Source organism: Lycium barbarum, chromosome 10, assembly GCF_019175385.1.
Source record: "Lycium barbarum isolate Lr01 chromosome 10, ASM1917538v2, whole genome shotgun sequence".
Lineage (NCBI taxonomy): Eukaryota > Viridiplantae > Streptophyta > Magnoliopsida > Solanales > Solanaceae > Lycium > Lycium barbarum.
Window position 1 is genome coordinate 122043570 of NC_083346.1, and position 15335 is coordinate 122058904.

At 34.1% G+C, this 15335-nt stretch overlaps 1 protein-coding gene across 2 annotated transcripts; it reads left to right on the forward strand.

The window, feature by feature from the left end:
* Nucleotides 1–7735: 7735 nt before the first annotated feature.
* Nucleotides 7736–12498, forward strand: LOC132615645 (protein N-terminal glutamine amidohydrolase). Of its 2 annotated transcripts, none has more exons than XM_060330262.1 (6): nt 7736–7895; nt 9175–9280; nt 10238–10315; nt 10439–10569; nt 11263–11387; nt 12076–12498. In XM_060330262.1, exons 1-6 carry the CDS (start codon nt 7810–7812, stop codon nt 12231–12233), a joined length of 684 nt encoding a protein of 227 aa, XP_060186245.1. In that variant the 5' UTR covers nt 7736–7809; the 3' UTR covers nt 12234–12498. The 2 variants fall into 2 exon arrangements, with proteins under 2 accessions (XP_060186245.1, XP_060186246.1); XM_060330263.1 differs by lacking the exon at nt 7736–7895 and adding an exon at nt 7955–8061.
* The last annotated feature ends 2837 nt before the right edge of the window (nt 12499–15335 follow it).

Genomic DNA, 15335 nt, shown 5'->3' on the forward strand with positions numbered 1-15335 from the left:
GGTTCCATTCTTTCCCCATCTCAAGCTCGGCAACTCAAACAAATAGAGAATTTCCTCGCGACTCAGATGAGATAGGACACGTTTCATCAATTATCAACTGATACAAATGAAACGACTGCTCGAAGACTAGGGAATCGTTTTCCTCTCATCATAAGTGTGCCTTCCAAGCACATTTTGAAGTAATTTCTAATAACTAATGGCTGCAACGTTCAGCCCAGTATGTACTAAGTAGATGCTCCCTGAGAGATCATGGTTATCTTATATATGTCTTATTTACTGTGTTGTAATACTATCGAATAACGCACTGTGTTTTCTGTTATCTCCAATTCTAGTACTGCTATATTTTGATTCCAGTAGATTGCTTTTCTTTTTCATATTACTACTGTATTTCTTCCCAGTAGATTCACGCCGTGCAAGATCCTTTAAAGGGGGCAACGTTCCCTACCAAAGGTTTCTCCAGCTCAACCCGAGATCTCTGGCTAAGCCGTTATGTTTCGCCTAAATCTGTTTTGAGGCAACAACAATGAGATTTTCTATTTGCTTTTGTATTGCCAGCAATATAAAAACATAACACTGGAAAATGCAGAGCTATTGGAACAAATGTTTCTTCTTCACAATTTTCCACTGTAGTGATACATGTATATATTGTATTTCTACCTCTAAGGTCCAACATATAAAAAAATGAGTGTCGTAAAAGACGCAAATGCTAAAATAGATGTACAGACAGAATTCAAAAAGATCACATTTGACAAAAAGTACAAATTCACTACTAAAAAATGGAGTACTATTTTCCCACTCAACGTTGGTGGGAACAACTTAAATAGTAGTGTTTTCCCATGGAAAAATTAGGAAGTTTTCCAGCATTTCAATGGCAGCCTGTTTCCACCATGCGTTTTACCAATGAGCTGGTTCGGTGGGAATGAGGTGGGAAAATCATGCATTTTATAACACAAATTTTTCACTGAATGTTGGTGAGAAAAATCTCTGTTTCTATTACTGAAATACACACAATCGAGGATATACAAAATGGGAGAAGATCACTGGAAATGGTTTGTTCATGTCTCAACCTTACTGGTCAGTAAGTATGTAGCCGTGAAGAATTGAAAGTATAATACAAAATAAACCTGATATCACATGAAAATAAATTGTCATGAAGACCTACAATATTTTGGAATCCTTGTTAACTTCACAAAAAAGATTAGGATACAATGAAAGGGGAAAAAAATACATATAGGCGATATACCAAATAAGTGCATTAATGCTTAGTCATGTTTGTAAGTTTACATTTGGTCCTTCTTATCGCTGTATTCAAATTTTATAAAATAAAAAAAAAAAAAAAAAAAAGGGAATCTAGGCTCATAATATTACCTTTCTTTATTACTTCATATTATATGAACGTCAAAGTATATAGTTATATTGGTACCGGATAAATTAATATATCGGTCAATTTCTACTTTCGATGTCAACTTTATCGATTAGTAACTATTGCCATATTCGTTTTTTTTTGTTAGTATAAAGTATATTGCAACTGCTCACAAGCAAACAGAACAAATCTATCAAAATGTTCAAAACAACAAGGAAAATATGGACTTAGCTAATGAAATATGACTGTATATAGAAAGTACGAGTGCTTAATTTGCCGAAAGGGCATCTATAAACTCTACACATTTGAAAAAACTACCTTAATACTATATATTGTGCAGGTCACTTTCAAATTATTTTCAAAGAAGAGACGCAAAAATAGTGATAACCTTTTGTTAAATTAAGCGGCGTAAAGTTTTATGAATTTTCTATTGATTGATATGGAGGCTATTACTAAGATTTCCCTAAATAAATAACACATCTATGAGGCATTGTCATATCAAGATTTGGTCATTTCTCAAATATACATCAAATTCAATTTAAGCTATGGCTAAAATCGCCCTATTTCATGTAGTTGCACTTCTCATCATGATATATGCATCAACCGTAGCAGCTGGTATGAATGAAGCAATTCCCCGCAAACTAGCGGCACGTTATAATGCGGTTACAAGCTTGCGAATAAAAAATGAAGGACATTTCAGTGGTTCAAGGTCGACAGATCAGTCAAATGCAGTGACTCCTCGCAAACTAGGGGCACGCCAATTCGGAATTACAAGCTTGCCAAAAGCAAATGAATTAGCAACTTATGGTGGATCAAGACGCCAGTCTTCTCCTACTTCAAGCTCGTCAGCTCACACACATACAATAACTCCTTGCAAACTAGGGGGAGGCCAATTTGGAATTGCAAGCTTGCCAAATACAAATTGTGCAACTTCAGGTGAATCAAGACACCTGTATTCTCCCATTTCAAGCTCGTCCGCTCACACACATACAACAACTTCTCGCAAAGTAGGGCCACCTTCTCATACAAATGCAGTCACTCCTCACATACTAGGGGCTCGCCATAACGCAGTTACAAGCTTACGAAATACAAATGAAGCAACTTATGGTGGATCAAAACACCAATATTCGTCTATTTCAAGCTCGCCAGCTCATGCACATACAAGAACTCCTAGGATACTAAGGGCTCAACATAAGGCAGTTACAAGTTTGTCAAATACAAACGAAGAAACTAATGGTGGATTAGAATACCAGTATTCTTCCATTTCAAGCTCGTCAGCTCACGCAAATGCAATAACTGGTCCTCAGGACCTAGTTATATTCACAAATGAAGCAATTGCTCGCAAAATCAGGACACGCCATAACCCAATCATAGTTACAAGCTCACCAAATACAAACGAAGCAATTAGTTCTCGTGAATCAGGGTACCATTCTTTCCCCATTTCAAGGTCGCCAACTCAAACGAATTTTGCATTTCCTCGCGAACCAGATCAACCGGGACACAGTTATTCAATTATCAACTGATACAATTGAAACACTACTCGAAGACTAGGGAATCACTTAATTTCCCCCAACCAGTACAGTTTGAAGTAATTGTTGTATGTTATCTAATACTATCTAATAATATACTGTGTGTTTTTGCTATCATCTTCCATTCTACTATTACTATATTTTGATTCCAGTAGATTGCTTTTCTTTTTCATCTTTACTACTATTACTTTCCATCTCTACGTATATATTAGTACTGCCGCTAAATTCAGTCACAAAACCACTCCAACCCCACCGCTAAATTTATTTCATTAGTGGCAACTAGTTCAACTGCCGAAGGAACCGCCACGATATTATATTTTACTCCCTCTGTCCTAGTTTATGTGGCACAGTTCAGATTTCGAGCGTCAAATTTCTTAATTTTGACAATGAACTTGGACATAGAATATGAGAAAGTTGGGGTAAAAAAAAAACTCATTTGACTCTCGAAATCCGAAAGATGACACATAAATTGAGACGGAGGGAGTAGCTTGTTAGAACCGCAGCAAAAAAAAACCACCGCTAATTTACATTTTTTTTTTGTAGTGAATATATACATAAAGTTTGAATAGAAAGTTAGTGGGCTCTGCAGACCTACAGGCTCTTGGAATCTAGGGGCGGAACCACGGGGTGAAGGGGGTTTAACTGTATACGATGTTAAAAATTATTTTTACGTATATATAGTAGATGTTGAATTTCCTTGAATTTTTCGTGTGTTCGCTTCTTTATATTTTGAATCCGCTTATTGAAAATCCCGACTCTACCAAACTACCATTATTGAAGTCCATGAAACTTTAACAAAGAATAGAACACAATAAAAAAAATCCATATATACAGGCGATATCAATTAAGGACTTGGTATTGAGGCTTAGTTATGTTGATAAACTTACATTACTCATTAATTGTTTGCTAGAAGTCTCTTAAATAGAGTTAAAAGATTTGCATGTCAATAGAAAATATAGAAAAAGCTATGGTGTCAAAAAACTTAAATTAATTAAAATTGGAATGAAATGGTCTCGAATAGAGCGAATTGGGGAGTGGAGAGTTGAGTGACCCCAATTACCTTAGCTATGATAGTATGATTGACGAGCAATAGTAGTTGTTGTCATTACATTCAAATTTATACCAAAAGTCTAGGCTCATAATATTACCTCTCTTTTTTACTTGTGTGAATCAAACTTTTTTTTCTTATACTTCCATTTGAAAATTGTTACACTTATAAAACCATAGCACGTGATCTGGAAAACCATATTGTAGTCCGGGGCAGATCTAGTGAGGGGGTTACGGCTTTATTTGAATTCAAAATTTTTGGCGTAGATTTTGTATGTGTATTAAAAAATATGCTAAGCAAGTATAATTAATAGATTTTGAATCCAGTAAATTAGACGAGCTATGATAGAATTCCATATCCGAACCATAAAGTTCAAATTTTATATCCGCCTCTGATCGCAAATAGCTATATTAATTCGTCAATTTCTACATTCAATGTCAACTTTATCGTTTAGTAACAATTGCTATATTCGTTTTTATTAAAGTATAAAACTGCATCTGAAAAAGGAATATTGCATAGAACAATAAATTCCAATTACTGCTCACAAGCAAACAAAATAAATCTATCAAGATGGTCGAAAAACAATGACAAAAGATATATATAAACTTAGATGATGAAATGTAGTCATAAATTTAATCAAGGATCAGAAATTAATTGTATATAAAAAGCACCAAACCTTAATTTGCCGAAATGGGCATCTAATTCATTATACATATTTGAGAGAATTTGTCACTTTCAAATTATTTACATAGAGTGATTATATTGGGGATAATCTTTTATTAAATTACACTTTCCCTATATAACACCTTTATAAGGCATTGCCATATCAAGATTTAGTCATTTCTCAATTGTTCATCAAGCTTGAATTAAGCAATGGCTAAAATCGTCCTACTTTCTGTCGTTGCACTTGTTAGCATATTTACGCTTTTAAGCTCGCCAACTCACACAAATGCAGTAACTCCTCGCAAATTAAGGGCACGTCATAACACAATCACAACCTTTCCAAATACAAATGAAGCAACTTCTGGTGAATCAGTGCAACGTTATTCCCCTGTTAATTCTAACTCCCCAACTCAAGCAAATGCAAGAACTCCTTGCAAACTAGGGAATTGTTATGGCGCCGTTACAAGCTTGTCGACTGTTACAAAAGCATCAACTACTCGCACACTAAGTCGAATTGGCGGTATTACAAGCTTGTCAATTGATACAAATAAATCAACTACTCGCAAACTAGGGAATCGTTATGGTGCCGTTACAAGCTTGTCAGCTGAGACAAATGAATCAACAACTTGTCAGCTGAGACAAATGAATCAACTACTCATAGTCTAGGGAATCGTTTTGGCTCCGTCTACAATGTGCCAACTGATACAAATGAATCAACTACTCGCACACTAAGTCAAATGGGTGCCATTACAAGCTTGTCAATTGATACAAATAAATCAACTACTCACAAACCAGGGAATCGTTATGGTGCCGTTGCAAGCTTATTAGCTGAGACAAATGAATCAACTACTCATAGTCTAGGGAATCGTTTTGGCTCCGTCTATAATGTGCCAACTGATACAAATGAATCAACTACTCGCAGACTAATTCGAATGGCCGCCATTACAAGCCTGTCAATTGATACAAATAAATCAACTACTCGCAAAATAGGGAATCGTTTTGACACAGTATACAATGTGCCAATTGATAAAAATGAATCAGCTATTCGCAGACTAGGGAATCGTTTTGGCGGCATATACAATGTGTCAACTAATACAAATGAATCAACTCGCATACTAGGGAATCGTTTTGCCGGCGTACACAATGTGCCAACTGATACAAATGAATCAACTACTCGCATATTAGGGAACCATTTTGCCGGCATACACAATGTGCCAACTGGTACAAATGAATCAACTACTCGCAAACTAGAGAATCATTTTGGCGCCATACAAAATGTGGCAACTGATATTAATGAATCAACTACTCGCAAACTAGGAAATCGTTTTGCCGGCGTACACAATTAATATGCCAACTAGTACAACTAAAATGACTTCTCACAACATATAGTGGCTGCTCAAGCCCACTATGTACAAAGTACCAAGTATGCTAAAGTGCTATATTCTGCATTGTGTTGTATTATATTATATAATAATGCATATCTGTGCTTTGCCCTTCATTAAACTTCCTTTTGAACTTGAATTGCGGGGAAGAAAAAAAGAAGGGAAAAGGGTTGTCAAATTTGCTCTTATATTGTTTGAAATTTAGTAACTTTACTCTTCATTAAACTTTTAGAGGTCGTTTGGTGTTCAAAATCAGGTTATTTTGGGGATTATCTGTCCCACAATTTATACAGAATAGATAATTTTATGATTGCGGTAAAAACATTATTTCGATTTTACGTAATATCATCAACCAAACACATAACAGATTTAAATTTTACGTAATATCATCAATCAAACACATAACATATTTCATCCTAAATTTTATACAAGAGTCACTTAATCCTCCAACCAAACGACCGCTTAATCTAATATTGATCATATCTTCCAAAAAAAAAATGAGATTTTTTTTCTCTCAACCCCTAACGAATCTCCAACATGAGAGTACTTTTAACCATAGTAAAAAAATTCTCTCGAAGAATTTAAAAATGAGGAGTCTACCCATTTCAGGTAAGAGCATCGTAAATGATAAAGCCAACATGAGACAATCTACTTAGAGGTGGGCGTTCGGTTGTTCGGTTCGGTTTTTTCAAAGTTCGGTTCGGTGTTTCGGTTTCGGTTTTTTTAAAGTGGAAACCGAACACCGCACCGAATTAGTTCGGTTCGGTACGGTGTTTTGAAGTTCGGTTCGGTTCGGTTTCGATTTTCTAATTCGGTTTTTTGGCATTGGTTATGCAATAGTCACCCGTTACTAAATGATTCATGATCAAGTATCAACAGCCGCAGCCGCAGCAGCAGCAGCAGCCAGCAGCCACAGCCGCAGCAGCCACCAGCAGCAGCAGCTGCCCGCAACTGCAGCCAGCTATTAGCAGAGAAAATGACATGTCCACGACCTTTTTAACTTATGCTGATAGCTCCATGTTTTCCACAACAGTTTTTCAAAGCAATGAACACATAAGCATTAAGCTGAACCTCTGCCAGTCTGCCACCCCAATTTCTCAACAGAAACACATTACCTATATAGCATAAGCATGACGCAAATGTCATTGATGTCTTTGTCCTTCAATCAATGAGTGGTGTATTACTCCAAGCAACAATAGCAGCCCCTCCTCTTTCTGTCTTTCATTACCATCATGATGCAAAAAGAAGGAATAACAGATCGAAGCTATAAGATTCGTTCATTATAGTTTTCAATAATGACAAAGTTATTGCTAGCTCAGAACAACTGATACACTAACATACATAGGGTAGTAGGGAAATCTGGACTAAATTAATTATGATATTGATATATATTATATATTGGTATAAAAAAATAATATATTAAATTTTCGATAAAACCGAAAAATTAAAAAACCGGAAATTCGAAACCGAACACCGAACCGAACACCGAATTTTCTATTTAAAAAAACCGGAACCGAACCGAAACACCGAAAATCGAAAAACCGAATTCATTCGGTTCGGTTCGATTTTTCGATTTTCGATATTTATGCCCACCCCTAAATCTACTAACTATAAGAGTATGAATAAACCAAAAGTATAACGAATGGCAAAAATTGAGCAATGTTGTATAGTACAAGGGGTTAATATGGACCTTTTTGGAAAAAAATAAAAATAAAGAAGTGGATGGCACGACGTCGTAAGGTAGTTATAAGATTTCTCTAATGACCTCTCTTTTACTAATACTAAAAGGCAGTAATCAAGAACTGCAAATAAACTTAAAGAGAAATGACAAGTTCAAATTTGGAAGTGAAATCATCATCATCTACAGCTCCTTTGCAAGTTCCAAACTTTCATCATACCCCTTATTATTGGTACATACACATTCTCTCACTTTCTGTTTTTTTTGTTTTTGTTTGGGGGTGGGGGTTATGTGTGTATATGCATTCTTGAAATACAGACCTAATTAGGTGATTACTGTTTGTTTATGAAATCTAATGCATATTTGAGGATACCCTTTTCGTTTGAAGACCTAATTAAGTGAGTATTCTCTGTGTGTTTCTTCTTTTTTTGGGTGTTGGTTGGGGTGGGGGGGGGGGGGGGGGTATGTGTGTGTAGGCATTCTTGAAATACAGATATAGCTGATGATTGCTTGTTTGTTTATGAAATCTGATACATAAATGACTATGCCCTTCCATTGTTTTTGGTTGTTGGGGTGGGGGTGTTATATAAATATATATATATATATATATATATATATATATATATATATATATATATGCATTCTTGAAATACATACATAGGTAGTTATTACTGTTTGTTTATGAAATCTGATGCATAATTGACAATACCCTTTTCATTTGAAGACCAAATTAAGTGAATTGGTACTCTCTTTTTTTCTTTCTTTTTTTTTTTGGGGGGGTGGGGGGTGGGGGTGGGGGGTATGTGTATGTGTATCTAAACATTCTTGAAATACATATATAGTTGATGATTGATGTTTGTTTATGAAATCTGATGTATAATTGATGATACCCTTTTCGCTTAAATATCTAATTTATGTGAATTCTACAGCTGACCAGTTTAAGAACCTCCCCTTTTCTTTTTACCCTTTTATTATGTGGTACAAAATTATATAGGGATTTAGGTGCATGAAAGCTGGTACGGACACCATTGTTATACAGAAGTGGTTTGTGGAATTTGTAGTTGAATAAAGAAAGAGCTGAAATTTTCTTGGTAATGTGAATTAATCTAAAGGATTTAGCCTTAGTTTGCTTGAGTATGGACTTTTGTACACTTTGAGTTGGCTGAATTAATTTACCTTGTGTCTCGATAAGAAAAAAAAGGAAGTGCTTTATTAAGAAATTCTTCTCTCTTCCTAAAAAATATACGTTCATAACAAGAAGGGAACTTTTGAGATTCCTTAGAATCTCTTTATTTAGATTTATTCAACCTAAGTATTTTTCTTCTCAGATTTGACATGTCCATTTCTTATTTGCACTCACATTAAGCTTACTGACCAAGGATATAGAGGGTTCATAAAATTGACCGGAAGCTAATTTGGAATTGAGGCATAGTTGATTGATTAGTTAAGATTATCTAGCACTAACAAGAAGTATTTTTTTGCCTGCTTTTTGTGTTTATGTTTTACTACAGTGAGGAAAACATCTACCTGCTATGCAAAAAGCTATGTGATGATGGGCTGGCAAATGCTGATGGTTCTGATCTGTTTATTATATTCATTTCCAATGAGAAGAAGCAGGCAACTACTCTTTACTCTTCCTTTGGTTACTCATTACTGTCTTAAGAAATTCATGCGCTTCATTGATACTTCATCTCAGTGAAAATGTTAGTCGTATAAGATCTGTTTTGCTAATAGTAATGGTAATTTATTCCGTGGAACTAGGAAATTTTTTATTGGGTAACAAAACGATGTTGACTGCAAACCTTTTATAACTTATTTTGTACCACAAGTTTCAAAAGTCTTCGTTTCATTCTTAAACCTGTGCGCAGTCAAACACCTTCACATAAATTGAGACAGAGGGAGAAATGTCCATAATTTTCAATAAAATAAATGGATGAAGGAGATTTCATGTATAAATGGATCTCACAATATTCCTGGTCATTCAAATGAGTTAAAGATAAATATGACTAAAACTTTCTTCAAAACCAAATCAACACAATACTATTGGGTGTGTTTGGTATGAATGAAAATGTTTTCTTGGAAATAAGTGATTTTCTTACTTATCTTCTTGTGGTTGGTAAGTAGAAAATATTGTCTACAAAGGAATTTGTATATCGTCTTAGACAGACACTATAGGGGATGAGGCCCCGTAGGGGGTGTGGGTGTAGTGGGGATGGGGGCTATGGGGTGGCGTGTGTTGGTGGGTGCGGAGGAGCCAATCAATGTGGAGTGCCACTGGAACTTGTTTTCTCTACTTCCATCAGGGAAGTCATTTTCCTCATTTTTTAACAACTTATTTTTCTAGAGAAAATGTTTTCCAAAATTTTTAGCCAACCGTTATGGAAAATTATAAAATATTTTCTGGAAAATGTTGTCCTCCATATCATCCTATGAGTCTATGAGTTTGTTGTCTAGTATATTGTTGCGGTCCGACTTAGTTGTTCTATAAAGGAGAGACATGGAATAAATGACAGTTAAGTTGTACCTAGCAGGCTGTTTTTGGGGATATTAAGTAATTTAATGATATGCATTCAGATTCCTCTGTGGCATCAGAAGGCTAGTCAGCGAGCCGAGGGAGTTATTCTGTGGGACTATCACGTCATCTGTGTACAGGTTAGATTAATGTACTTTATTCTAGTATAAACTGAAAGGGTTAAACATATGGATTTTATTTTTCTCCGGTATAGCTATTTGGGATTTCATGTCCTTAAGAAAATCTGTTTGCAATGCCTGCAGAAAAAGAGTAATGAAAACTCTTTATCCTTAGTGTGGGATTTAGATTCAAGCCTTCCGTTTCCATCACCTCTTGGCACCTATGTCTCTGAAAGCATTCGTCCATCAATTCAGATATTTTCAGAATTCAAAAGGTAATAACTGTTCTTAACAGAGGAAGAAGGAATGTCATTTCATTCTCTTTTGTAGGGGACAGATATTTCATATTAGCTCAAATTAAGATTCTTAAACTAGTGATGCAAAAGTGGTTCTATCGCCTTTCTATTTGGTGCTTTTCTCCATTCCAACATGAAGTCAACCCAACCTTAAAATGTTTCTAACTTTTCGTCACGCTGCATGTTGAAAATATACGCTCTACTAAGTGAATCTCATTTTCTGTTTATCCTTCTTTTATCTTTTATTTTTTATAACCATGGTGTCTGGGCCAATTTGCACGCACCTCGACTAATTACACGGGATACGTGTCACCTCTCACCAGCAACAGTTACGGGGTGATATGTCCACTAAAGCTAGGATAGATGGGAAGAGATCACCTATTGTTTTTGTCTCCGGTGCAATTTGAACCTGAGACCTCATGGTTCTTAATCCACTTGATTAACCACTAGGCCACACCCTTGGGTGCATTTTGTGTTTATTTTAAAAAATTAATTTTACTAGTCCACCCTATAGGTGGTGGTCTCATTAAAGAAATGTTTTTTCACTGACCTTCCTCTGAAGAAGAAACTAGAGTATGTTTTTCTTCTGGTGCTAAGCAAAGGTGCCGACATCGTGAATGGAGTGATACACTAACTTCAATCTCATGAAGAACCAACTTTTGGCCATTTCAGGTTTTTTCGAGTTGTGCATGGCCCTATATTTCTCCGACACTTTGCGTCAGATAGAAGACATATGAAGGATTCTGCTGGAAACTGGATTGCTGAACCGCCATCGCATGAAGCTATTGTTGCTGAAGGTAAATGCCGGAAATAAAAGTTCGCAAAATTATGCCTTTTTTGCACTTATTGGTACTTGGTACATGTTGCAAGCAGGTAACTTCAGTTTAGTGCATGGAAGGACATTAATTATTGTTGTTCTTAAGTAGGGACTTATTATAGTTTTATAGCCTGCATGTTTTGTCTCAGTAAGGTATAAAAAGTCAACCACAACCATGGTAGATTTACAAGTTTTTGGCCAAAATTGTCCCTTATCTATTGGAGTAGGTCTATTTTGATCCTTCAAATATAACGTTGAGCATCTTTAGTGCCTTAAGTTTGCTAAAGTGGAGCACCTTTGGTCCAACTAATAGAATGGGCTTAAAAACTAGCGGTGACTACAAAAAAACACGGCAAAAATCGACCGGACAAACCAAGTTAATGAGATGTTAAATTGGATGGGAAAGACGTGTATTATTGTAATTTATATTTAATCCCATCTTAAATAGTATCACTTTTCATAGTTAACTTATGGAATAGAACATACAAGGGCCAGTATCATGTGAGCTTCGGATTCATCATTAACACAGGGAAGAACACGCTTACATTACCTAAAGATTTCTGATAGGTACCTATATAGGGTCATCTGGTGCATTTAGTGAGAAAACAGGTGACCTCTTGTTTGTTTGAGTTATAATTACTATTTCATTCTGCCTTTTGCTTGTACAGATGGAGCCGTACACAACCTGAACGAGTACATTACAGTCTCTCCAGACGATGTAGTGAAAAATGTGGAAGCAGATACCATCAATGTTGTTTTCTCCGAAAAGCTTGGCGTCATAGTTGGTGAAAATGATTTGTTGGGATTTTTCTCTTTGATTTCCTGATGAGAGTTGAAAAATGTACTAGCTGAAAGTTGAAATCATGGTCTTGGATTTTTACAAGTAAAAAAGAAAGTGATTTGTGAGAGTGTTGCAAATAGAGGGGTGGTGTGGAAGAATTCTTGTTTTGTCAAGTTTTTTGGAGTGATTTTATTTTGTAGAAGTTGTACAGACATTTTCTTGTGTTGGTGAACATGGTTGAAGGAGGGCACATTATACAGTACGGTGATTTCTTCAAAATACTCTTCATCAAAAGAAAATTAGCAGTTTCTGAGGTACTCTCATTTCATCAAAACAAAAAGTAGCAGTTTCTTAGCTATATATATATATATATATATATATATTTTTTTTTTTTTAGAGTTTTATAACGGTAGTGTTGGGCCAGCATCTCGATTATTCCACTGGATACTTGATATCTCCAAGTAGTACAGGGTATTGTGTAACTCTATCAATGAGAAGAAATCATCTAGGAATTTTTATCTCTACGATTGAACGCCGGTCTTCAATGTTTCCACAATTTCTTAGCTAGTGGAGTTCATAATCAGTACTATTGTTTCCACCGGCCATAAGTGGTTAATTTTCTTGAATTTTGTAGCCAAATTATTAGCACTAGATCTTGTGGTAAGGTGGTAAGTATTCATCCATCTTTATTCTGACATCTCGGATTCGAGCTTGAGAATGGAGTCGATATTATTAGGAAGTGGTTTACTTCTTAAAGTGAAACTTTTCAGCGCAAACCGGAATTAATCGAGGCTAAAAGCAGATATAAATACAGCCCAAAAAAACTATGGGCCAAACTAATGGCTCCTATGAATTGTGGGAAATTCATTGTGAGATAAGCGGTAATAATTGATTCAAAGGTCTCTATTGCACCTAAGTGCCACTATCACTCAATGAACCTCCCATCTATCAATGCTGTATTTTGTTTCTTTTTCATCATGTGTTGGGCACTTGAACTAATAATTTATTTTATGTAATTATGGAGACTATTTTTTTATTAATTGTATTCTTAGGGCCTGTTTGGAAAGCCACCCAGGTAATTGGAATTGGGTGTAATTGGGTGTAATTACACAGTTTGGCCTGTTTGTTTGACCAGGTAATTACACAGTTAGGTGGGAATTGGGTGTAATTGACAGGGTGTAATTACACTCTCCAATTCTCAAGGGGGGCTGAGAATTGGGTGTAATTACACCCTGTAATTACAGGGTTACTTTTTAGTCTGTTTATTTTTTTACTTTAATTCATTTTTATTTTTAATTTATTTTATTTCTATTATTTTAATTTTTTTGATTTTAAATATTTTTTTATTTCTATTATTTTAATTTCTTTTTTATTTTTACTTTTTTATTATTTTTATTTTTTAAAATGTATTTTTCTTTTTATATTATTTATTTTTCATTTTCTTTCTTTTCATTTCCAACCTTTACTTCTTGTGATTCCATGTAATTGCTCGTATTTTTTATTTTATTTTATTCATTTAGCATAACCGTGTTATTATTCTAATATTTGAAACTACACCTCTTAATATTGGAAAGAATGAGTTATTAACAAACTTGACATATAACAGGTGACGTTATTAAAGTATAATTTCATTGTGAATGGGGTTATAGACTTATATTTTTCCTTTCTTTTGAATTATTTACTTAAGCTACATTGGAACTTACTTATGTAATGTTGGAATTTGACATAAGAGTATTATGTTGAACTTTTTCTTTTGGATTTTGAATTTAGGTTATATTTTCAATTTTAAGTTATTTGCTTTCACATTGCATGTTGTTTATTTTTCACTTACATTTGATGGATTTTTTGTGTCAAACATCTGAATGATGTTATGACATTATATTTATTAATATTATTTTTTTGTCAAACATCCAATCCATGACGTTCTCACAAAAAAAGTCTTCTTTTAAGTTTTATAATTAAATATTAATTTGAAAAATATATATCAATTATTTTTGTTACAATATTAGTTACAAATATATGATTATTAATTAATATATTTTCAAGAAACAATGTGTTATTAAATAACTAATTTAATATTATTTATAAAGGCAATATTTTTTAAATATTAATTTTAAATTTTTTATAATTAAATTTTATTTTTAAATTAAACTGACTGTGTAATTACACTTGTGCAACCAAACAGCACACTTGTAATTACACTGTAATTACGTTATGACAAACAAACAGGTCGTTGTAATTACACTACTGTGTAATTACTAGGCTGTGTAATTACTACCCTAGTAATTACACCAATTTCAATTACCAGGTGGCTTTCCAAACAGGCCCTTAGTAAAGTATGAAGACAAGTAACTATTCATTTAAAAAAATGCTTTCTAAGTTTATAGTACCTATTTATTGCACTACTGCAGAATCTATTGCACTTTAATTAATCTTATTGATTGTACTGTGATGGGAGAAAAACATGTCATTTTCTAGATATTAAAGAGTATAAGTCATCTAAAAATTTCTATGTACAAGAATTTGAGTTATATATGAGTGTAAATGATCTGTGACGCTATAAGTATACTTAATCATATTGGATAGTTACTACTTTTACCAGGGATTTATGTTTTATATGCTGATATTATAAAGATCATGTTATATTATTATTGTATTTTAACATGTTAATAATTAGTAGCATTTTAACAGGTTGTCAATTAATGTTTATTATAGAGATTTAAGATTTATCTATAATTATCTTATAAGAAAGTGACCCAATCGTATTAATATATTTTACAACATCAATCTTACAAAGTTGTCAAATAATGCCTATTAAAAATTTCCTCCTAATCACTTTATAATAACTTGAACTTATAATAAAAAATAAAAAATAAAAACTACTTCCACCCTGCTCTCAAAAAGGAGGAAAAAAATGTGAACCAGTGGAATACTTGTCTCAATACATAATTCCAAATGGGAAATTGTACAAATGCAATTTAAAACTTTTAATTTTCATACAAGTTCCAACTCCATTTAGCTTTCCTTTTTTTTTTTTTTTTTAAACTTGTTTGGTAGTTTACCTGGCAGAAAAGTAAGATACCTGGACCCATTAAGCAACACACATAAAATATCAGTTCCTTTTCACTGAGAGTCACAAACTCAAAA

What these genes read in the sequence shown, in the direction of transcription:
- LOC132615645 (XM_060330262.1), top strand. Translation starts at nt 7,810, where the DNA reads ATGACAAGTTCAAATTTGGAAGTGAAATCATCATCATCTACAGCTCCT. An exon ending in CATCATACCCCTTATTATTG is followed by an intron (nt 7,896 to 9,174) that starts GTACATACACAT and finishes GTTTTACTACAG; the next exon opens with TGAGGAAAACATCTACCTGC. An exon ending in ATCACGTCATCTGTGTACAG is followed by an intron (nt 10,316 to 10,438) that starts GTTAGATTAATG and finishes CAATGCCTGCAG; the next exon opens with AAAAAGAGTAATGAAAACTC.